Here is a 24691-nt window from a genome sequence, read left to right on the forward strand (position 1 = left end):
CTGAGCAAAATTTCTTCTGGACGTAGTTTACTTAACCATTCCCTACATTGTAAGTCCATTTAGGTATTTTAGACATTTTCTAGTTTTTGTCTGTTATAAATAATGTTTCTGGCCAGGTGTGGTGGCTCACATCTGTAATCTCAGCACTTTGAGAGGCCGAGGCAGGAGGATTGCTTAAGCCTAGTTCAACACCAGCCTTGGCAACATAGGGAGACCCCATCTCTACAACAACAACAACAAAAACAAATTGACCGGGCGCAGTGGTTCATAGCTGTAATCCCAGCACTTGGGAGGCTGAGGTGGGTCGATCATGAGGTCAAGAGATCGAGACTACCCTGGCCAACATGGTGAAACCCTGTCTCTACTAAAAATACAGAAATTAGCTGGTTGTGGTGGCGCATGCCTGTAGTCCCAGCTACTTGGGAGGCTGAGGCAGGAGAACCGTTTGAACCGGGGTGGTGGAGGTTGCAGTGAGCTGAGATCGTGCCACTGCACTCCAGCCTGGTGATAGAGTGAGACTCCATCTCAAAAAAAAAAAGAAAGAAAAGAAATTAGCAGGACATGGTGGTATATGCCTATGGTCCCAGCTACTTGGGATGCTGAGGTGGGAGGATCACTTGGACCCAGGATTTAGAGGTTGCAGTGAGCTATGATCACTGCACTTCAGCCTGGGCGAAAGAACAAGACTCTATCTCAAAAAATAAACTTTTGTGAACATGGTTGTACATGTGTCTGTATGCCTTAGGTTACTGTTCCTAAGATAAATTATAGGAGAAATTAATAAAAGGACTGCTGGGAGGACATGCACCTTTTAAATTTTGATATTACTGCCAAAATTGCCCTTACAGAGTTTAATAGTATTTTCCATATTTTCCTCTTTAATTTTGCTAATTTCACAGACAAAAAATAGTCTCTTGTTAAAATTCGTATTTCTTTATTAGTGAGGTTGAATGTCTTTTTATATTAATTGACCGTTTGTGTTTCTTGTATGACTTTTGACTCTTCATATCCTTTCTTCATTGTTTTTTTTTCTCTTTGGTTTGTTGAAGTTTTTTTTGCACATTCCCCTAAGTTTGACAGTCTAATCTGTATCTTTGGCATAAATATTTTAAAACAAAAAATGCTGGCCAAGTGCAGTGGCTCACACCTATAATCCCAGAACTTTTGGGAGGCTGAGGTGGGAGGATTGCTTGAGCTCAGGAGTTTGAGACCAGTCTAGGCAATATAGTGAGACCTCATCTCTACAAAAAGAAAAAACAAGCAAAAAAAAAAAAAAAAAAGTGCTACCAGTATTTATCTAAGGGCAGAAGACCAGTAATGGCTGCTAAGAGTCCATTTTGTCTTTAGTCTCCCTAATTACAGGTGGAGGATCTTTTCTCTTGCCTCTATTCTCTTCATATTGAAGTGAATCGTACTCATGTTTTGTGGAACTCCTTAAAGCTGTAGCTGTCATGATCAGAAGTTTTTTGTATTTCCTCAGCTTAACTCTGCTGCTTGGTTTATAGTGACCCATAACCTATTCATCCTTGGTTTATAGTGACACATAATCTTACCACTTTATAGAACCTTACATTTTAGCATTATTTTCTCTTAGAATACAGCGTTTCTTTGCTTCTGTTGCAGGTTTCACTTGAGAAATAAGGCAGTAAGTCTGATCAATCAATTATCCGTAGAGAAGGTCTTTTCATGGTTTCTATTAATTTGTTAGTACCCTAAGTAATATCTGAAAAATATGTCTATGGAGAGAAGATTTTGGCATTCCAGATAGTATAGTCTATATAGTATTTAAAGTTTTGAATTTGCTTATATATACTCAGGTTTCTTTTCTAGCATTTTGCATTTACCTGTTAATTGAATTATACCACCACATACAAACGTTCTCTTAAAGACACTGGACTCTTCCTGGGGGTTCTAAAATAAGCCAAAAAGTTTGATGTATAAAATTTTTTCTTGGCCTCTGATGTCCTGTTTAGATCACTGTCCTGTAAGTAAATAAATTTGAAAGAGATTCAAAATGTCCTCTGGTTGAAATCTAAGAGTTGAAATGTTGAGGAAGTGTTTGATACATTCTTGCATGGGAAAGAACAGTTTGAAATAATATGTAATACATGTTACATGGTTTTTGAAAAAAATCAGAAAAAAAAAAAAAGCCTAAAAGAAGTGCATTAAAAAATTACCCATATCCCATTACCATTATAATGTATGTACCAAATACCATACATTACCTGTATTTTCATTGTTATGAAAAAGAAAAAGAATGTTAAATACGATTTTTGAAACAGTTGGTTTAAGTAACACTGCAGTCAAGAATAAGGAGTCTTAAAAGTTGAAGAGGGCTAGATAAATATGGTTAGTGCAAGAGATATTCTTATTCTGGAGAGATTATTTGGGGATGAGGTTCAGAATTCCTCTCAGGCTGTTAGTGGGTTAAATAAAAGATTTTGGCTCTCTGGCAGCCAACCTTCCAGCACATTTGGGCTTGTAGAACAACTTCTCCATTCCTAGGAGGAGCGGGGTACCCTGTGGTTTTACCCTTTCATGCACTCATTTACTTCTCATTGCAGTCCTGAGAAATAGACAATATTCATATTGTACCTAAGACACTAAGGCACATATTTACCCAAGGTCACAGCTAATAAGTGACGGAATGGTGACAGAGACCTAGGTGCTCTGATTTCAAATCCCACATCCTTTTGTCCCAGGTGCCTAATGAGTACAAGGCACTCCCATGAGAAGGGAGAGAGGGGATCTGATGGGATGGCGAGGGTTATTTGGTTCCCATGGAAGGTTGACCTTATCACACAAAAATGGCAGCTGTGGGCAGAAGCACAGAGAGGAATGAGTCAGGAAAGGGAAAAAGGCAAGAGGGTGGCAGTAATGGGTCTGAGGCAGCATGGCAAATAATGACTGTTCTGACAGTAGTGAGAAACAAAAACCTATCCAATAAATAAACTGGGCAAAACAAGGCCCATTTGCTGTCCTCTGGAGGAGGGAATGGCTATGGGGCAGTCAGATGTCCGCACTGACAGATTTGTCTGTCAACATTGAAAGCACATTAGCCACAGGATAAATATATTATGGAAGGGCAAAGAATCATTTAGTAGTACGTGCTGAGGCCTTCACTGTGCTGCAGGAAAGACCTCCATCCCAGGACAAGCCTGAAGGTGCAGCCCCATCAGGCTTACAGTTTTCTTTAGGGCATCAGCTCAGCATGCTGAAGACATACCCGTAGTCCCTAGCTAGTTTTAGAGCTCTCCCTGAGGAAGTTAAATTTGTGTCCAGTAATATGTTTGCTTTTTCAGCATTTACTCCATAAATTATCCTAAGCTGGGTGCACTGTCACTGTATAACATCAATAAAACTACAAACTTGACTAAGGCCACCAAGGCCTTATTTTACTTTTGAGATACTTGAAATTCTGAGATCTGCTTTAGCCAGTATAACTCAAGTCTCTGGATCCCCTGACCTGTATGCTTTCCCATTTCAGCAAAACACTTCTTGGTGGCATATACGCTTAATCTCAACCAGAAGGTTGAGAAACAGTCTTTGTGATTATTGACAAAAGTCAAAAGTTGTTGACTCATTGCATAGGACATTTGAAATGTCTGGTTTCCTTGAATCTCAGGCAATAAATCATCTCATGGGAGAATGAGATTTTGTCCCTATTTTGTTTGATAACTTAGAGTGAGTGGTTGCCCATGGTAGTTCTGAACAGAAGATCTAGTACTTATGTATTTTTACTGTGTGCTGATCACTGGGTTATTGGAAGTGTTTCAGTTGGGAGTTTATTCATTCCTCACAGCAACTTTTTATAGTGAGGAAACTGAGGTCCAGAAAGGTTTAACTTACTCCATGTCTCACTGCTATTTGGTAGCAGAGATAGGGCTTGAACACAGCCTGACTCCAGAACCTGCCCTCTTAACCACTTTACTTAGCTAACCGCTTTGCTCTACATCTAAGTCCTGTGGAAGAGTTATTTTCCGTTTCCTGAAGTTAACTCCATGGGAGTTCACAGAAAAATTCTTCCAAAACCACAGGTTTCACCATCTCTTACTTTCTCTGAAGTCTTTAACGTCTAAAGTCTTCTTCCAAAATAAAGCTAAACTTAACAAGGTATTTAAGATTCCAATTGTGTAAGTCCATCCAGAACAAAAACTCTCGGCTCTAAGCAAGCCAGTCTCTTTGTTGTCTTCCTAACATAAACTGTTCAGCCCACCCTGATTTTTTTCAGCTCCTTATGCTGAGGCCTCTCATGACCTGCTTGGTTTTCTGAGTACACCTCAGAACTATCCTATGCAGAGGCTTTCCATGGCTCCTTTTATTCACTTTGATCCCTCTTCCCTAAACCCATCATATTTGTCATTTCTACTCATTTTGATACCTAGTCATATATTTCCATATGTGCATGTTTGTCTTGTTGTATCCCATTTTCCACTAAAGTTTGTTTCTTTAATAGTCACTTAGTAGTGGATCGTAGTGAAAGAGGAAGGAATTTACCAGGCAGAGAATTTTAGAGGATGACAAAGAAATGTGTTGAAATTTTCAGATGGTATTTCAGAGAAAAGCCTGTAGTTCTCCTGAGACTTCCCTGTACAAACACACTGACCAGTCCTTTTTGTTAGTTTATTTGCTTACCCTTCTTGGGGAAAGTCAGCTTTATTCTTTCTTATTCTGCATAAGTGTTACACTTTCGCCATCTTCAGTCAGTCCTGATTGATGGGGAATTTACAAAGCTTTGCCAACTCCAGAACCACCTTGTTTCCCAAAGGTCAAAACAGAAGAGGTTTTTATTGAAAAATCATTATTTTAAAATTTCATATGGTTCCAAGGTAAGAGTTCATTTTTGTAAGCAAAAGGAGTCATTTGCCAGGAACTTAAATTATGTTTAAAAATGAGACATTTAAATCACCTGAAAATGAAAAGATGATTGTATATACTTCTTCACATTCAGAGAGCATCTTGCATGTGTAAGAAATTAATAGGCCGGGTGCGGTGGCTTGCCTGGAATCGCAGCACTTTGGGAGGCCGAGGCGGGTGGATCACTTGAGGTCAGGAGTTAGAAACCAGCCTGGCCAACATGGTGAAACCCTGTCTCTACTAAAAAGACAAAAAATTTAGCCGAGTGTGGTGGCAGACACCTGTAATCCCAGCTACTTGGGAGGCTGAGGCAGGAGAACTGCTTGAACCTGGGAGGCGGAGGTTGCAGTAAGCCAAGATCATGATTGCACTCCAGCCTGGGCGACAAGAGTGAGACTCCGTCTCAAACAAAAAAAAAAAGAAAAAGAAAAATTAATAAATGCCAGCCAAATATAATTTGTTCTTGAGTCAAGAATTAGCCATCATAGACACGTTGTCATTATATGTAGTTTAGTCCTAAATTTTTCACAGTTTCAAAGTTTTCCAAATCGAGTGATCCTATTTCAGAAAAATATCAGGGATATTTCATCAACCGCTGATCTACTGTCTGTGTAGATATACTGTGGATATTTTATGTAAATGGAATCATGTAATATGTGGCCTTTCATGATTGACTTCTTTCACTTAGCGTATTTTCAAGGCTTGTCTGTGTTAAAGCATGTATCAGTACTACTTTGATTGCTGAGTAATATTCCATTGTGTAGACCTGCCACATTTTGTTTATCCGTTCATCAGTTGTTGAACATTTGGGTTGTTTGCACTTTTGGCTGTTATGAGTAATGCTGCTTTTAACATTTGTGTAAACTTTTGTGTGTGTGTGTGAACATGTTTTCAGTTCTCTTAGAGATATATATTGCTGTGAGTGAAATTGGCTGGGTCATATGATCACTCTACATTTAACCTTTTCAGGAACTGTCAAGCTGCTTCCCAAAACAACTGCACCACTTTATAATGTTACCAGCAGTGTATGAAGATTCCAGTTCCTCCACATCCTCATTATCTTTTTTATTACAACCATTCTAGTGTGTGTGAAGTGGTATCTCATCGTGGTTTCGATTTACATTTTCCTGGTGATTAATGATGTTAACGTCTTGAGTGCTTTTTGGTCATTTGTATATCTTCTTTGTTCGAAGAACTATCTGTTCAAATCTCAGACCCCCACTTTCTTTTAGTTTTTTTTTTTTTTGGAGATCAGGGTCTCACTGTCATCTAGGCTGGACTGCAGTTGCTTGATGATAGCTCACTGTAGCCTTGAACTCCTGGGCTCAAGCAATCCCGCCACCTCAGCCTCTCAAGCAGCTGGGACCATAGGTGTGCACCACTGTGCTCTGCTACTTTTTTTTTTTTTTTTTTTTGTAGAGATGGGGGTCTCCCTGTGTTGCCCAGGCTGGTCTCCAACTCCTGGTGCTTAAGCTATCCTCCTTGGTCTTGGCCTTGGCTGCCCATTCTTTTTTTTTTTTTTTTTTTTTTTGAGACAGAGTTTCACTCTTGTTGCCCAGGCTAGAGTGCAGTGGTGCGATCTTAGCTCACCGCAACCTCCGCCTCCCGGGTCCAAGAGCTTCTCCTGCCTCAGCCTCCCAAGTAGCTGGGATTATAGGCATGTGCTACCATGCCTGGCTAATTTTGTATTTTTAGTAGATGCAGGATTTCTCCATGTTGATCAGGCTGGTCTCAAACTCCCGACCTCAGGTGGTTCTGCCTCGGCCTCCCAAAGTGCTGGGATTACAGGCCTAAGCTACCGTGCCCGGCCTCTGGCTACCCATTCTCAAATTGAGTTTTCTTTGTTAAGTTATGTTATTTTTATATTCTGGGTACTAGTTCCTTGTCATAGAGGTGATTTGCAGATTTTTTCCCCGTTCTGTGAGTTATCTTTTCACTTTCCTGATAGTGTCTTTTGAAGCTTAAAAAGTTTTAAATTTTGGTGTATACTTATAGTCCCAACTACCTAAGAGGCTGAGGTGAGAGGATTGCTTGAGGCCAGGATTTCAAGACCAGCCTGGACAATATAGCAAAACATATTGCGACCCCGTCTCTACAAAAAAATTTAAAAATTAGCCCAGGCACAGTACTGCATACCTGTTTGTCGTAGCTACTCAGGAGACCGAGGTGGGAGAATCACTTGAGCCTAGAAGTTGGAGGTGGCAGTGATTTATGATTACACCGCTGTTCTCCAGCCTAGTGACAGAGCAAGACCCTGTCTCTTAAAAAAAAAGAAAAAAAAAGTTTATGATTTTGATGAAGTCCAATTTATTTTTTCTTTTTGTAGTTTATGCTTTTGATGTCATCAAAGAAATCATTGCCCAATCCAAGATCATAAAGATTTACATCTGTGTTTTCTTATAAGAATTTTATAGTTTTAGTTTTACTTAGGTCTTTATCCATTTTGAGTCAATTTTGCAACCATCCGTGCTTGCCCACTCCAATTAATTTTTCACACAAAGCCAGAATGGTCATACAACTCAAATCAGGTTGTGCCATTCCCCCTTTTAAAGCTTTCAGTGGCTTCCCATCGTACAAAGAGTAAAATCTAAACTCTGTGACCTGTAAGGTGAGGCCCATGTGGTCTTTCTGCCCTTTCTCCATGTTTGGTCACTGCAGTCTAGCCATGCTGGAGGCCTAAGAGTGGCTCAAGCAGGTTAAGTCTTTTGCTGTCTTAGGACCTGTAGTCATGCTGTTCCCTTTGCTTGCTGTTCTGTTCCCTGTCTCTGTACCCTTGGATCACTGTTGTAACATTATTTCCTCAGAGAGGCCTTCCGGACTACCCTTACTCCACTTACTCATTGCCCAGTGCCCTATGCTTTAATTTCACTGCACTGCTTAAGTAATTCTCTTTGTGTTTTGTTGTTTACTAATCTGTTTTCTGCCTCCATCCCTGGAAATAAGTTCTGAGTAGGAATTATTCCTGTGTTCTCACCATTATTTACACAGCCCCTGGCCTGGGATGGTGGACACAGTAAATATTTGAGTGGATGAATGAATGAGGTACCCAGTATTTTATTTTTATATATATATATGTGTGTATATTTATTTATTATTATTATTTTTGAGACACAGTCTCACTGTGTCCCCAGGCTGAAGTATAGTGGTGTAATCTTGGCTCACTGCAACGTCCACCTCCCTGAGTCAAGCGATTCTCCTGCCTCAGCCTCCCAAGTGGCTGGGATTATAGGCACCCGCCACCATGCCCAGCTAATTTTTGTGTTTTTAGTAGAGTCAGGGTTTCATCATGTTGGCCAGGCTGGTCTTGAACTCCCAACCTCAGGTGATCCTCCCACCTTGACCTCCCAAGGTGCTTGGATTACAGGCATGAGCCACTGCACCTGGCCCTTTCTTTTCTTTTTTTGCCTTCTTAGCTGAGCTTTTCCTGACTAGTGAGGAGAAGGCATCCCAGTGTATTTGAGGGATATTTCAGTTGATCATAAAATGAAAGATTAATTGGTCTATTTATGGTAAATTAATCTGGTCTTCAAATTCTTCCCTAAACTTTTCTGTGTTTTGATGTTCATCTGCAGTGGGAAGGAGAAGGGTGCGAATAGTTGTCTTGCTTGTGTGGTTTACAGATAGACATAAGAATTTCCAGGGAAAAGTACAGTTAGAAATGATTTGCCATGGTATTATCTATCTCAGGAATAGGATTAAAAAAGGAATGTGCCTAGATCAGGTGTTCAGTGTACCTTATGTTTTAGCCTGAAGTTAAATAGTCTTAATATTCAGAGTGGGAGAAGGGGTATGTATTCCTAAAGAGTCTTCATGATCCTGGCCATTGTGCTATTGGTAACTCTTTTCACTCTTAAGCAGCTGAAATCTAGCCATGTTACCTTGAGGTAAGTGAGCACTGTTCTGAGTATTGGTTTATCATGAGGGAGCACCATTTTGTGAATAGTTTGGGAGGACAGGAGAAGGATTGTCCTTTTTGCGTGTTTGTTTTTGAAGGCCTACCTCCCATTTTATTAATTCAGTTAATAATTGTTCCTTTTCTGAGGCTCTGTAAGCTTCCAAAACAGGAATCTGCTGCATTTTACTAAAGTGCCTTACTATTGTTAATTCAGTTAATAATTGTTCTTTTCTGAGGCTCTCTAAGCTTCCAAATCAGGAATCTGCTGCATTTTACTAAAGTGCCTTACTAAGTAATAACTGGTGGGAAAATGATGTATATGTTCTCGGTTATATATACCTGGCACACTTGAACTACCATGTTAGGAATATATTAAGGTTGCCATTAATGAAAATTTCTAACCTTTGAAGTAGAATTGCAATTTAATTTTATTCAGTCAATATATACATTTTCCTCAAGTTTAGTCAGTCACTTAGATTCATTGATGAGAGATGTATTTGATAATGTTCTCACGTTAAACCTAAAAAAAAGTGAGTAAATTTGAAATAAATCTAGCTTATAGGTTTGGACTTTATTGACTCAGTCAAAACATAAAATGAATAGTTGGAATTCTCATGGTGGGAAAAGTATCTTGGAAATAAGACAGTAGGCATTTGGGAGCGAGATAAAGAAATATTAAAATTTTCATGTAGATTTGGCTCATGTTGGCCTTTAATGATAAATGCCAGTTTCCTTCTATTTGAGTCAGCACATTTTAGAACATTTTACGAATACTAAAGTTCTTCACATATCAGGCACTATAGGAATAGATAGATAGTTAAAATATGTGTCTGAGTTAATACAGAATTGTTTCTCCTGCCTTTTCGTTTTTTTCTTTTCTTTTTTTTTCTTTCTTTTCTTTTTTTTAAAGACAGAGTCTTGCTGTGTCACCCAGGCTGGAGTGAAATGGCACTGTCTCAGCTCACTGCACCCTCCGCATCCCAGGTTCAAGCAATTCAGCCTTAGGGCCCCGAGTAGCTGGGTTTACAGACACCCACCACCACGCCCGGCTAATTTTTTGTATTTTATTAGAGACAGAGTTTCACCATGCTGGCCAGGCTGGTCTTGAACTCCTGACCTCAGGTGATCCACCCACCTCTGCCTCCCAAAGTGCTTGGATTACAGGTGTGAACCGCCACTTCCGGCTTCTCCTGCTTTTTCTAAGTTGACCAACTGAACCATTGATAGATCTGTTTGTCATACTCGCAGATGAACAGTTAGTCTTGTAGCTTGGCTTTAAAAAATTATCCTCATGTATTCCATTGTACCCTGATTAGACCTCACCCACACTTGAAGGGATTTTGGTTCTAATTCTTTAGCAATGTGATACATTTTTTGGACAACTAGATACTCTTTGACTTTTAAAGTGATGTTATTTTTGGTTGTCCTGGCTTGGTGTTTCTGAAGTTTGAATGAATCGTTCCACCATTTGAAAAGAAGTAAGTGATCAGGCGGGCCACAGTATCTCACGCCTGTAATCCCAGCCCTTTGGGAGGCCGAGGAGGGTGGATCGCAAGGTCAGGAGATCGAGACCATTCTGGCTAACACAGTGAAACCCTGTCTCTACTAAAAATACAAAAAAATTACCTGGGCATGGTGGCAGGCGCCTGTAGTCCTAGCTATTCTGGAGGCTGAGGGAGGAGAATGGCGTGAACCCGGAAGGCGGAGCTTACAGTGAGCCAAGATCGTGCCACTCCCGCCTGGGTGTGAAGACATTAAGGAAGATTTAAATGAAGAAAGGCATATGAAAGTACCCAGCTCCGTGTCAGTTTATAATTAAAAAGCAGTAACTACCATTTTTTGAGCTCATTGTACTGTGCAATGTGCTAAACGCATTCGAGTATTTGATTTAATTCTCTCAATAACCCTGCAGAGCAGGTAATATGCATTCCATTCAACACATGAGGAATTTCCGAGAAGCCAAGTAGTAGGCCTGAGGTTACACAGCTTCCAAATGGTGATGTTGGGATTTATATTCGATCTGTGTGAAAAATCTGTGCAAGCAAAACTACTCTTTACAGTAGGCTCCAGTCACTAAATCAGTCACTTCATATTCATTTATTTGAAGACTGGTAAGACTGATTTTCCCATTTGTTTGTTAACGAGTAACATTTTATATTTGTAATGGGCCTGTGGATGACTTTTGCCCCTTTATATGTTGGGATTGTTTCTGATTATCATATGCTTGCACAAGCTTCTCATATATTAATCATGTATTGAACCTTTCTCTTCCTCTGAACATACTTGAGGCAGCAAGTGACATTCATCTCCCATACCTACAAAATTTTATACTTGGATATGCTTTCATTTCTCATTTCCTACATGGGTCCTTTTCATTGTCATTTTTCTTCAGGTCTGTTCTGTAAAATGTATTAAGACTTTTATTCAGAGATATCTCCTTATTCTGGGGCTTTTTGCATTAAGAAACAGTATAATGTCATCTAACTCTAAGAACTACGTTGTATTAATGTGCAGGATGAATAGCCGTTAACTCTTAGGTTTCACATTGGGGTAGTAGATCAGAAGTCCTTAAGAAATAATTGCTTCTATTTAAAACACACACACACACTCACACACACACAAACCCTTTTATATACTTGTTTTCTTTTTTCTTGTGAGACAAGGTCTTGCTCTGTTGCCCAGGCTAGAGTGCAGTGGTGTGATCTCAGCTTGCTGCAACCTCTATCCCACAGGTTCAAGTGATCCTCCCACCTCAGCCTTCTGAATAGCGGGGGCTACAGGCATGTGCCACCAGGGCCTGGTTAATTTTGTATTTTTTTGTAGAGACAGGATTTCACCATGTTGCCCAGGCTAGTTTCAAACTCCTGGGCTCAAGTGATCCTCCTGCCTCAGCCTCTCAAAATGCTAGGATTACAGGCATGAGCCACCGTACCCAGCTAAATATTCTTAATCATTTTTATTTAAAATGTAAAAAAATTATGTGTTCATTTCTAGTGGATTACTTTAGGATTGAAATAAACTAGTTCATCAAACTTAGAACATGGTCACCTTTGATTGCCGTACGCTTTCAAGCAGTTTGATAGATACCAGGACAGAATTGATGGTGCTTTTAAATATATCCAGTATCTCTCTTCTCCCAGCAAAGTTCCTGCATTCGTGAGGATGATTGCTCCTGAAGGCTCCTTGGTGTTTCATGAGAAAGCCTGGAATGCGTACCCCTACTGTAGAACAAGTAAGCCTGGCCCCCAGCAGCCATTGCACCCCTCCACCCTGAGAATGAGAGGGATTCCCAGTACCAATGTCTTTGAGAAGGGTTACACTGAGCAAGGTCTTTCTTGGGTTCTTGGATAGTCACTGCTAGAAAGATGGCAAAGGAAGAACTGCATTGGGTTCCTCCACCCAGAACTTTGTGACAGGCATAAGTCCATTCCCACATGGCAGCCACTTTGGGGGACTAGCCGATTATGCTGGCTCCAGGGGCAAGCCGAAAGAAAGGTCGTTTATGCTCACAAGGGTGTTTTGGTGCATTTCAACAGTATTTTACTTATATTGCTACATAGTAGAGGAGAAATAGGACAGACTTCTGAAACAGCATCCTATCATTTGCTAAACTGACCTTATAAATAATGTTTTGCTTTTGTGACATTATTCTTTTTAACATTATTTTGAAAATTAGATGATTCTTCATATTTTATTTGTACTCCATAGTCTAAATTAATGTGCTGTGTAGTGTCATTTGTGTAGAAACTCTGCTTTGCAGACATAAGTTACTAAATAAATGTTCTGTGTTTTTAGGTAGTTTAGTCTTTGTGACATTTAAGTTTTGGGACAGATTGTTTTGACTCCAATTAATATTCTGAAATTTTTCTCCTTTCATTACCTACCTCTCCATTATGCCTCAGTTGTAACGGTGAGTAAAACTATTTTTGTGTGTCATACTTTTATCTTTCAACTTTGTTTTACACAGTAATTATTTTCAACCATTCTTTGCTAACTGCCCCTCACTGCATGGTTCCCTCCTGTGTCCCGCCAACCAGTCCCCACACTCTACCACGTTCCCAGTGTTCATGGGCCCTTTCCACCCTTGTCTCAAAATCTCCCTATTGATTTTAGTTTGCTTTTGTTACTCCCTTCAAACACCGTATTTGTTTATCAGACTCACAGCTTCTTTATTAGCCCAGTATGCTGCGTGGCAAGTCGAATTGTTTGAATTATTTAAAAGCATGCAGCATTTGGTTTGCCTGACAAGTCTATAAAAATAGGTAGCTAATGATTCTTTGTCACTTGAGTATCAGTCTCCTTGTAGAGTCAAAGCATGGATGCCTATACTAGGAAAAGCTCCCTCAGACGTGGGCACCAAGGAACAAGTAGAAGATTACTGTCATTTTCCTGTTGTGTTTTCTGCAGAATGAATATATGAAAGATGATTTCTTCATTAAAATCGAAACATGGCACAAACCAGACTTGGGAACATTAGAAAATGTAAGTTTCAACTCTGCACCTTTAGTACACAAGCCTCTGGAAACGAGAATACTGTATGTAGTTCACTTGTCATCACCAAAGTAATGTCACCTGTGTTAGACTAGTATTTGACCACACCAAGCTGTGTCAAATTGAGATGAGGCAAGCAAGCAAGCAGCCAGAAACCAAATGGGCTTTCCCTATCAGTCCCCTTGCCTTGACACTTTGGTAAAGTTGCTGTTTTGATCAGCTACTCTTATCTGAGGCAAGGGGAGCTTGGGTAAACAAAATTCAAAGATCATCCCCAGCCCAATTTTAGTCATTAGTTTTGCTGATTAGATTGCTTTTATCTCTGAGTGTTTGCCAGAGCTGCTCTGCATAGCAGAATTGATTGCTTTAATTTTTACCTCCTGTCTGCTTTGCTAGGTATGGGCTGATGTCAGAGAAATGGCCGAAAGGCAGGAGGGATAAAATACTTGAATAACTTACAAAAATGTTGAAAAGCTCTTGACTTATATAAGTTAGTGCACATTTATCTCTTTAAGATTCAAGAACATCTTTGAATTAGAACTTAAATAAACTGTAATCATTAACTTTTAGTAAGGTTTGTCATGGAGCTTGGGAAGGCCTGTTGTATAGGTTGATGCCCTTGGTCTAGGGGTTCTCAAAAGTGTGGTCTTTGGATGGGCCAGCAGCAGCACAGTATCTGAGGACTTGTTTGAAATGCAAATACTCTGACCTCACCCAAGAACTATCAAACCAGAGTCTGTAGGGTTGGGACTTAGCAGTTTCTGTTTTCTGGTGCACATGCATTCCAGGAGAGTAGGTTAATGATTATGGCAAATTCTGTTTTTTACTGTTCTATTGCTGTGCTCTTATGTTATTGATGCCAATTAGCCAGTTAATAGAACTTTGAATTTTAATATGTAGTATTTGACTTGAGTTTTATTTCAAGTGATCATTTGACATTTTATGTTGTTTTTCTCTTTTTATTTTTTTTATTTTTTTAATTTTTGAGACAGAGTCTCACTTTGTTGCCCAGGCTGGGGTGCAATCACGCGCTGTCTGCTCAGTGCAACCTCTGCCTCCTGGGTTCAAGTAATTCTCCTGCCTCAGCCTCCCAAGTAGCTGGGACTGCAGGCATGCACCACCATGCCTGGCTACCTTTTGTATCTCCAGTAGAGATGGAGTTTCACCATGTCGGCCAGGCTGGTCTTGAACTCCTGACCTCAGGTGATCCACCTGCCTCAGCCTCCCAAAGTGCTGGGATTACAGGTGTGAGCCACTGCACCCAGCCTTTTTGTTGTTTTTTATAGTAATCTTCTATAATTTGTAATCTAGATGAGATGATTTGGTGTGCATTAATCTATATGATTTAATCTGCTATTTTCAGCTTTTAAATGGGCATGTTTTTGGCAGTTTTCAAACAATTCCTAATTAGTTCATAGATGGCATTTCAGAAATAAATGATGGATCAACATGCAATAGAGAGGAGTTGGCATCATACTGAAACTGAATAGCTTTAGGATAATCAAATTTTGGAGAGATTTTAGACCATACAGTGCATCATTTGAATTCTACTTGTAATGTCACCTTATGTTTGTATAGAACTTTGTTGGTTACAAAAGTTACAAGTACTTTGTTGTGTATCATTTGGGTTAAACATAGGTCTGGTATATTTTGTTAAATAAATCATCTGTGAGGACTATCAGAAAATAACATTGACAGGTTTCTATTCATTTGGCAGCATCCTTATTCTCTCCTTCCTTATTATTTGGGGTTGTAAGTGGTAATAAAAGATTTCTACATCCTGCAAAATATCAGACAGCTAATATAATGAAATAATAATTTGGGTCTTTTAATTCTCTATAATGTACCCTGAGTGACTCAAGATAAAGATTATGTATGTAAGCATAATAGAATAATCTACACTTTGTTTTATTTCTTTTCTCTTTGTCATTGGTAGGTACATGGTTTAGATCCAAACACATGGAAAACTGTTGAAATTGTCCATATAGATATTGCAGATAGAAGTCAAGTTGAACCAGCAGTAAGTATTACTGAATGACATTTAACCTGTTCCCTTTTACAGTTAAAAATTATTTTCTACTATCACATAGGATTAAGTTAAAATTATTTCCTTTCTTTCTTGTACGGCCTACATTTCTATGCCGAAATGAGCTTGGAGTGTAGTCTAGTAGGTCTTTGCAGCAAAGAGACCAGAGTAAGAGAGAAGGTGATTTGTTTTCTCTGTGGACTTTGCCTTTGTACAAGTGATCCCATTAGGAAGTCCCAATATACCTGGGAAATGTAGGTTGTTTTCATTGAAAAACAAAACAAAACACATTGTTTACAAAATAATTCTCCTTCAAGCTTCTTTAAATAATATAGATCCCTTTTACTTTTCAAATGTGATTAAGAAAGCAAAAATTTAATTTGCATGCAAGTATTTAGTAACTCAGGCACAGTTGTTATTTGTGGAAAATAGTTGGTGTAGAGTATCTTTTTTAAAATTTTCTTTTAGATTCCAGAAGTAGGTGTAGAGTATTTTAATTTAATAGTTGTTTAGCTTTCTATTTTGAATCCTATTAAGATGTAAATATTTCTACTCCTGGCTTTTGACTTAATAAAAAAATTTCTTTTTCACAAAGACACTTATTCCTCATTCCAGATTAAGACTCTTGTCTTAGGCTGGACACAGTGGCTTCCACTTGTAATCCCAGCACTTTGGAAGGCCAAAGAGGGAGGATTGCTTGAGCACAGGAGCTTGAGACCAGCCTAGACAACATAGTGAGATCCTGTCTCTAAAAAGAAAAAAACAATTAGCTGGGCATGATGGCATGTACCTATAATTCCAGCTGCATGGAGAGGCTTAGATGGGAGGATTGCTTGAGTCCAGAAATTTGAGGCTGCAGTGAGCGGTGATCATACCACTGCACCCCAGCCAGGGTGACAGAGTGAGATCCTGTCTCAGAGGGGGAAAGAAAAAGGCCAGGTGCGGTGGCTCACGCCTGTAATCCCAGCACTTTGGGAGGCCAAGGCAGGCAGATCACAAGGTCAGGAGATCGAGACCATCCTGGCTAACACAGTGAAACCCCTTCTCTACCAAAAATACAAAAAATTAGCCAGGCATGGTGGCGGGCGCCTGTAGTCCCAGCTACTCCGGAGGCTGAGGCAGGAGAATGGCATGAACCCGGGAGGCAGAGCTTGCAGTGAGCCGAGATCGTGCCACTCTACTCCAGCCTGGGCAACAGAGTGAGACTCTGTCTCAAAAAAAAAAAACAAAAAACCCCTGTCTTATCTTGCCAAAGTTTGTGAATATTTAATGTGGTTCTTTTTTTATAGTGTGCTAAGTGCTGATTTGACAGCACATGTAAATACAAGCACTGGTCCTCTTCCTCTAATCTAGAGAACTAAAGCTTTGGAATAAGAGTGGCACCCTTTGTTTTGTCATGGTAAAGTACAGTGTGTTCAGCAGGTATCCCCTTCCATTTCTGTTTTTGGTGCTTATTCCCTGAACTTGAGCAGTGTTGTAAGCTAAACAGAAATAAGTCAAACACTAAATGTCTGGTTTTGCTGTTGAAATTTGAAGGTAAACTTGCCTAAACAAAGGTCCCTGACCTTTTCTTAGAAGTCGCTGGGGTTGAGACTGCCAGCAGTGACCCAGTACCAGGCTGGGCCAACTCTGCTAGTGTCCCCTTCCTGCTTAGAAGTGTGAGCACTGATAAGGGACTTTTGTTCTAGAAGTTCTTAAATTTTAGTTTTGCTGTGATTTGAAGTTGTTTCAATTTTAGGGATCTTTTCACCTTTGACATTATGTAGAGAGTTTTTTAATCTGTAGAAATGAAATGATATCTGTTATGCCCTTTTATTTCTCTTGGTATTGTTTACAGCTAAGATTTACTATATGTGAAAGAACGATGGGAAGATAAGTAATTGGGAGTAATGAGTGAGTCAGTTAATGACTAGGTCAGGACAGCTTACAAGCCTGGAGCTGCCCATCACTAAAATACCAAGCAGCAGTATGCCACACCAGGATCAGGTGCCCTGGAGAAGGCGTTCCCATTATGTTGTTGGTGTTTGAAAATGCTATAATGACCAAACAAAATGGCTGGACTGACTCAGACTTACGGTCCATAGGTTTGCAGTCTATGTTGTTCACCAGCAGAGTACAAGATACCTTTGGTTTTGCTGGAGGCATAAAAATTCTTTGTTCCTGTCCTCAGGCGAAAATGGGCAGTGTTTACAGGCATGAATGCTGGTGGAAAGAGCAGTGTAAGGGCAGATTGCACAAGAACCCTGGAGGCGCTGGTTCCCATCCCCTCCACCTCAGCACAGACTTCAGAGAGGAGAGGAGGCACTGGATACATGACAGCAGCACTTGAGATAGGTGCTCCGGGTGGAAGGCACCGCACATGCAAAGGCTGAGTAGGTAGTTCTGTGTGTGAAAATGGTGATGTTTGGGGTGGATAGCTAGTGAAAAAGACTGGATTGAGCCCAAGTGAGGAGGATCTGTGTTGCGAGGCATGGAGCTTTGACTAAGAGCATACATTCTGAAACTAGGTGGGCTTCAGATTTCCATTCTGAGACTCTGCCACCTGCTGGCTATTTAATCTTGGACAGGTTGGTTAGCCTCTCTTTGCCTGTATTATCTTGTGTAAAATGAGAGTAATTATCTTATAGGATTAAATATGATCACTTAGAGTATATTAGTCTGTTTTCACACTGCTGTACAGATACTACCCAAGGCTGGGTAATTTATAATGGAAAGAGGTTTAATTCACTCACAGTTCCGCATGACTGGGGAGGCCTTGGGAAACTTACAGTCATCTTGGAAGGGGAATCAGGCACATTTTACATGGCGGCAGGAGAGAGAGGAGGAGGAAGGAGGAACTCCTAAACTGATCTTGTGAGAACTCACTCACTGTCACCAGAACAGGATGGGAGAAACTGTCCCCGATGATCCAATCACCTCCCTTCCTTGACACATGGGGATTACAGGTCCCTCCATTGACATGTGGTAATTACAATTTGAGATGATATTTGGGTGGTAACACAGAACCAAATCATATCATAGAGCCAGTGCGTAGTTCAGTAAATGCTAGCTGTAATTGTCATTATTATTAGCTCCAGTTGTACAAGAGTTCCGAGAGTCTGTGTTCACACCAAGCATTGTTTGGGGACTAACCCCAACCTGCGTATATGTGGTTTTTTGATGTTCATAGCTCCTATTTCCCATTATGTTTTAGAGATTAGTAAGATATAAATTTATTTTAAAGTTTATTGAATTTGCAGGAACTATTTTTTATTGGGATAAAATACACATAACCTAAAATTTACCCTTTTAACCATTTTTAAATGTGCAGTTCAGTGGCATTTAGTACATTAACAGTGTCCTGCAACCATTACCACTGTCTAGCTGCAAAATGTTTTCATCACCCCAGAAGGACACCCTGTACTCATGAACAGTCATTCCCTGATTCTCCTTCCCCCTAACCTTTGGCAACTGCTAACCTGTTTTCTGTCTCTTGGGATTTGCCTGTTCTGGATATTTCATATAAATAGAATCATGCAACGCATGGCCTCCGGTGGCTGGCTTCTTTCTTGTGCTTTGCGTTTATTTACAAGATTCGTCTTCATAGTATGTGTCAGTACTTCATTCCTTTCTATGGCTGAATAATATTCCAGTGTATGGATAGACCACATTTTGTTCATGCATTCATCTGGGTTTTTTTTGTTGTTTTTTTGAGACGGAGTCTTGCTCTGTCACCCAGGCTGGAGTGCAGTGGCACGATCTTGGCTCACTGCAAGCTCCGCCTCCGGGGTTCATGCCATTCTCCTGCCTCATCCTCCCGAGTAGCTGGGACTACAGGTGCCCGCCACCAAGCCCAGATAACTTTTTGTATTTTTAGTAGAGATGGGGTTTCACCGTGTTAGCCAGGATGGTCTCGATCTCCTGACCTCGTGATCCTCCTGCCTTGGCCTCCCAAAGTGCTGGGATTACAGGCATAAGCCACTGCGCCCGGCCTCATGCATTCATCTGTTGATGGACATTTGGGTTTTTTCTACCTCTTGGCTGTTGTGACTAATGCTACTGTGAACCTTTGTGTCACAGGAGCTTTTTGTCTAATGTGCCCTCTTAGTTGGGGATAATTAAAGAACTGATATGTAAGGATTATCAGACCTTTTGATGTGGAAAAAAAAATAATTCCAGTATGCACATTTCTCTGTTACCAAAAGAAAGGGAAATGAGCTTTTTGGTGCAAAGGTGCCCTTGACAGTTTTTAAGCATAGAGCAGAGCATTGAACTTCCAGGGTTGGTGTGGGGTAGCGGGTGGGGTGGTGTTGAAGGCCAGTATGGGTGGTGGCAGGAGAGCTAGGACCAGACCCCCATTTCAGGGAGAGGTGATTGTGAAATCTAGTGGTGCAGGGACCCTGGGTCTGCTCTTTTCTTCTGCACATCATTGTCCACTTTCCCAGGCATTGACAGCTGCCCCTACACTCTTATCCCTTTAAGTTCTGCTCCATTGTTTTGGCCTTGACTAGTTAGAATTTTAGGGTTAGCTTGTATCCCAAACACCTGGACCACCTGGAGGTCATTAATTCTTACCAGATCCAATTTGGTTTTCTGTTGAGTTAATTTGTTCATTTCATTCTGCCCTTTTAGGTAATTTTGTCACTTGAATATTCTAGTCTACAGTGTAGAGAAAAGGCAGAACACATTTACAGTTCTAAAATGGTAATGTTGTCATAGCAATCAATAGTACTGAATGCCTGTGCTGTGTGTACCAGTGCTATGCATACAGCACTGTGGTAACTGTCGAGGATTTGTATGGCACCCACAAGAGACTTACAGTCTTAGCAAGAAAAGCCCAGTACAATAAAGTAGTTAACAAGTGGCATAGGCTTATAGCATGGTCCAAAGTGCTATAGGATTTCAGAGAAGAGAACAGACGATTTGTAAGAATGCAAAGCCGAAAAGGCTGAAGGGAAGACTCTTGACATGAGGATGTGTAGAGTTTTGATGAGTGGAACAATCATTACACTTTTTCCTCTTATACTCGTTGCTCTGACACATTATACATTTATTTCATTTTTCTCTCTCCCTTCCAAGTAGAAATTAAATCTCAGAGTGAAGAGTCTTTGTAACCTTAGCCCATGTCTCCCCAGATCCTATAATGCTGTCTGAAATATAGTAGGTACTCAGTGAATTCCTGTTAATAAATGAATTCATAGGCAAGCAGAATAGAAATGAAGGTGCAGGTGGACCATCTGACATTGAATTGGAGTAGTTTTTCGAGCTGAAGGGAACCTTAGCTACCTAGGCCTCCTTGCATTTAGACTGTGCTTCACATAATCCTAAGAGTTTCTTGCCCCCCTCCTCCCTCAGGTTATCAGGATGGAGCAACTAGAATAAGGGGCTGAGTTCCTTCCTGTTCTCCTCTGCCAGCGCAGTTGTGCTTGCTTGTCGTTAGTCTTGACTGTAAGATTTACTTTGAACACAGTTCTGCAGCTACGGAAAGTTTGGTTTCAGGGCTAACCTCCTGAAGCCCAGATAAGCTAGTATTTCTCATGATCACTTAGCTAATACCAAAAGTGGAAATCCCAATTCTCAGATCAGCTGACTGATTCTTCCCTAGCTCAGGCCTCAGGCCTTGCCGGGGCATTCACTCTTCGAGCTGCCACTTGAGCATTCTCTTCCTCTCCTCACACTGCTCTGCCACGGACCATACCCTGTGCTTTCCTGTTCCAATGCACTGCTTGTTCTCGTCTCCTTTCTGGGACTCCTTTCTCTCTGTCTGACATTGACATGTCCTTCAGGATGTAGGTAGGTCGGAGCTTGCTTGCTCCAGGGAGATTTCTCTCAAGTTGGAATCAGTCTTCCTCTCTGCTGAATTTCAGAAGCTTTTGCTCATTTCATTGGTGTGTTTTGTTCTCTTTGTTTAGCAACCCGTTCTCTTTTTACAGAGTAGGCCCTTCATAAATATCGGTCAGATGAACCTGATGAGCTTGAGAATAATGAGGAAACTAAACACTATGAGCCAAGAGTTTGTACTGGAATACAAAATCAATTTGATGTCCTTTTGATAACACCTGGATTGGCAAGGGATGAGGAAGCAGGCACTCCCATACGTTGCCTGTGGGAATATAAATTGGTAGAACTGGTACTAGCCTAGCAGAATTACAAGTGCACGTAGCCTGTTGACCCAGCAAAATTCTGCTTCTGGGAATTGACTCTACCCTCTGTAAAGTGACAGGTGTATAAACCTAAGATCAGAAGTCTAAGTGTTTCTTTATCAACCGGGAACTGATTAAGAACATTATGGCACACTCATATGATGGAGTTCAGTGCAATCATTAAAAGGGAGTGAGCCCTATTTGCACTGATGGAGAATCCTTTTCAAGACAACCTGGAGAAAGACAAAGAAGTGTGTATAATATGCTTCCATTTGTTATATTAAAAAGGAGAAAAATATGTTTGCTTAGTTGTGTATGGATTATCAAGAAGAATGCATAAGATGCTGTTAATAGTGATTTCCCTTAGGAAAGGAATGGGATGGAAGAATTGAGGTCTGACAGAGATGTGTGCAGTGGATCAGGGGATAAACTCCTCACCAACTGTATATTTTCTGTTGCTGCATAACAGATCACTACATATTTAGTGGCCGGGTAATGTGACCTGATTAGTTTGATTAGTAAGGGAATGGCCCACCATTACCTTTGCCACAGTCTGTGACTTAGAAGCAAGTTAGAGGTTCTGCTTGCACTTAACGGGAGGGTGACTTATGGCGGGGAGGGGTTCACTTTAGAATGCATCTGCCATACCAGCAGTCAATGTTTAGTGCCTAAAACTTGCTCCTTAAGGATTGGAGTGACACTGGAATTGAGAACTTAGTAACTGTGAATAGGCCAGCAAGTGGGTGTGGGATTGGGTGGGGGTGGGGCTGCACCCTATGGATTGGGTTGCCTGTTAGACCTGGGGAGGTGGGGTGGGTGGGGATATTGGGGCAGAATCTCTTTCCTAGATTTGCTGAGTGTGCCTTGTTCCAGGGATCAGAGGACAGCTTGTGGAGGCTCAGGTTGTGGGGAATGGTTAATGGCCAGATCCAGATCCTACCCCTTCAGTCAGCCCCAGCTCTTATCCTGCACCTCAGCTGGGAGCCTGACTCTCTTGCTTTGTAAATAGGGAATGATCCCCTTTCATGAGACCACCATCATGTGTGGGCCTATGGTAGGAGACTGTGGCTAGAAACTGTGTTTTTCTCAACACTATTTTTATGACCCAAGGGCAGCACCTTCTGAATGGGAGATCATGTGACTACTGGGAATGCATGTTCCTCTAGTGCACCTGTGTTTAGTGGTAACACCTCACATGCAGAATCTGGTTACCTATGCAGTTGTGAATATCCAGAAGTTAAGTGAATCGCTGTCTATAGTCTTACCCAATTCATGATTTGACCTTTTCTCCCTTACGTGAATGTGTTGGTGGTGATTTGGAAAAAGAAAATTAGGAAGACCTTCTGAAAGTATAGTCATCCTCAAAGTTTGTACTGTGGCACCTTGACTCCTGGAGGTTTTTGTCTCAGTCTGATTTAATCAGTGATTTTCATTCTGTACTTAATGACCTCTGGTTTTCTTGAGTGAGCTAATTTAGAAAAAAAACAAGTTAAATGGTTGAGTTTATTTCATATTACTTGCTTTTAAAAAGAAAGAAAACAGCAGCATTATTCAATTTGAGTGAATCAGTAGGCAAGTCCTCAGAGTCAGGACAAACATGAAATAGTTTCATGTTTTCATCTTGGAGCACAGCTATTTGGTTTCCTTGCTGTGTTGTAGAAACTAAGAATTTGAAACTCCACCTGGTGGGGGCTTTCTGTCACTGCAGGTGGATTTAATACAAATGCAGCCCCAAATATTTTAATTCAGAGTGATTGTTGATTTCTCTTAAGATTTAACTCTCTCAGCTAGATTGTCAGGTGACTTGTATACCGCTCTTATAGATTTGCTGTCTTTGGTAATGTTTATGAACTATACTTCACCATGCAGAGAAGAGATGGGATTTGACTTGTGGCGTAACTGAATACTTGGGTGGATGCTTTGATGTGTTTACATAATTGGAGGGTGACATTGTCACAGTAACTCTAGGAACAAGGATTTGTTTTAAAAATCTGTCAGTGTGACCCAGGGTCACAGTTGTTTGCTACAGAAATCATATGTATTTAAATGTATGGGCCATTAGGACTTTTTGTTGATGGCTTGTGGGAAGTCTGTATATGACTATTGCTTTAGCCACTGTTCTCTGTAATTTTCTAGAAGCTTCATTACTTCCTGATGAAACAAACCAAGTAGTCTGGGATTTCTGCATAATGTCCCCACTTAATATCTTTTGTTCCTTTAGAATGTATCTACCTACCGTAGGAAACGGATTTCCTGTTTCAAGAGAAAGTGGCATTGTAGCGAAGTGTTATTAAGGTATTATATCCTTTAAGAAGGAAGAGTCCTGCCTGTCATCCCAGTGGTCACAGAGTACACCATGCTCCAGCAGGACACACCTCACACTCTCTCCATCCTCAGACCCCCTTGTTTTAAACCCAGGCATCACTTCTAAAAGTCTTCCTCAGTAAGCTAGATGCCTCTTGGTGGTCAGGATTGTACTATACTCATCATTTCTGTTTCCAGGACCTAGCAAGATGCAGGATGCATGGCGTGGAGTAAGCTCTTCCATAAAGGTTTGGTAGATCAGATGTTTTTTCTCTCTAGTATTAAAAAAAAAAAGAAAAGGCTTTTTGGAGGAGTTGAAGTTTTTGTTGTTCAAATAGTAGATGAAAAAATGCTACTTTAATTCTTTCTTTAGTAATTCTAGATAAGATATATATTATGTGCCTTAAATTCTAAAAATTTTGGCCAGACACAGTGGCTCACACCTGCAATTCCAGCATTTTGAGAGGCTGAGGCAGGAAGATTGCTTGAGTTCAGGAGTTCGAGGCTACAGTGAGCTATGATCATGCCACTGTACTCCAGCCTGGGCAACAGACTGTCTCAAGAAAATAAAATTTCTGAATATTGTTTCTAAATGAGCAAATACCATTTTGGTCAGATTAAAAAGTGTTTTGGTTAGATCAAATTGTAGTAAGAGCCAGGAGTATCCAGCATAAAACACCACAGTGTAAGTTTTAAAGTTTTTTAATTTCTAAAGTTGTCTCTGATACACAACCACTGTAAAAAGTTTAGGATTCCTTAAATGTCCTGATGAAATGCACATGCATATCTTCAGCACATATCCAAAATATACACAAATGAGTCAGTTGACATCTGCTTCTGCTTTTTTTTTTTAAGGTATAAATTTGAATCTGGCTCTTTTTAATCATCTCCAGCACTTTGTCTAAGTAGCTTTCCATGATTTGTATACAAAAGTCACTTCCCGGGAGAGGAAGACTCTTTAAAGTGTAAGCCGAAGTATACACATGATTAACATCA

At 40.4% G+C, this 24691-nt stretch overlaps 1 protein-coding gene across 4 annotated transcripts in view; it reads left to right on the forward strand.

Annotated features, from left to right (window-relative positions):
- Positions 1-24691, forward strand: part of PITPNB (phosphatidylinositol transfer protein beta) — a 69783-nt gene that overhangs the window by 8883 nt on the left and 36209 nt on the right. For all 4 annotated transcript variants that reach the window (XM_017852957.1, XM_017852951.1, XM_017852940.1 and 1 more), the window contains exons 4-7: positions 11893-11984; positions 12655-12662; positions 13160-13234; positions 15180-15263. In XM_017852957.1, the coding sequence (XP_017708446.1) occupies positions 11893-11984; positions 12655-12662; positions 13160-13234; positions 15180-15263 (259 nt within the window). The remainder of the gene's footprint in view (positions 1-11892; positions 11985-12654; positions 12663-13159; positions 13235-15179; positions 15264-24691) is intronic.

The sequence above is a fragment of the Rhinopithecus bieti genome, unplaced genomic scaffold (assembly GCF_001698545.2).
Source record: "Rhinopithecus bieti isolate Rb0 unplaced genomic scaffold, ASM169854v2 scaffold_2314, whole genome shotgun sequence".
NCBI lineage: Eukaryota > Metazoa > Chordata > Mammalia > Primates > Cercopithecidae > Rhinopithecus > Rhinopithecus bieti.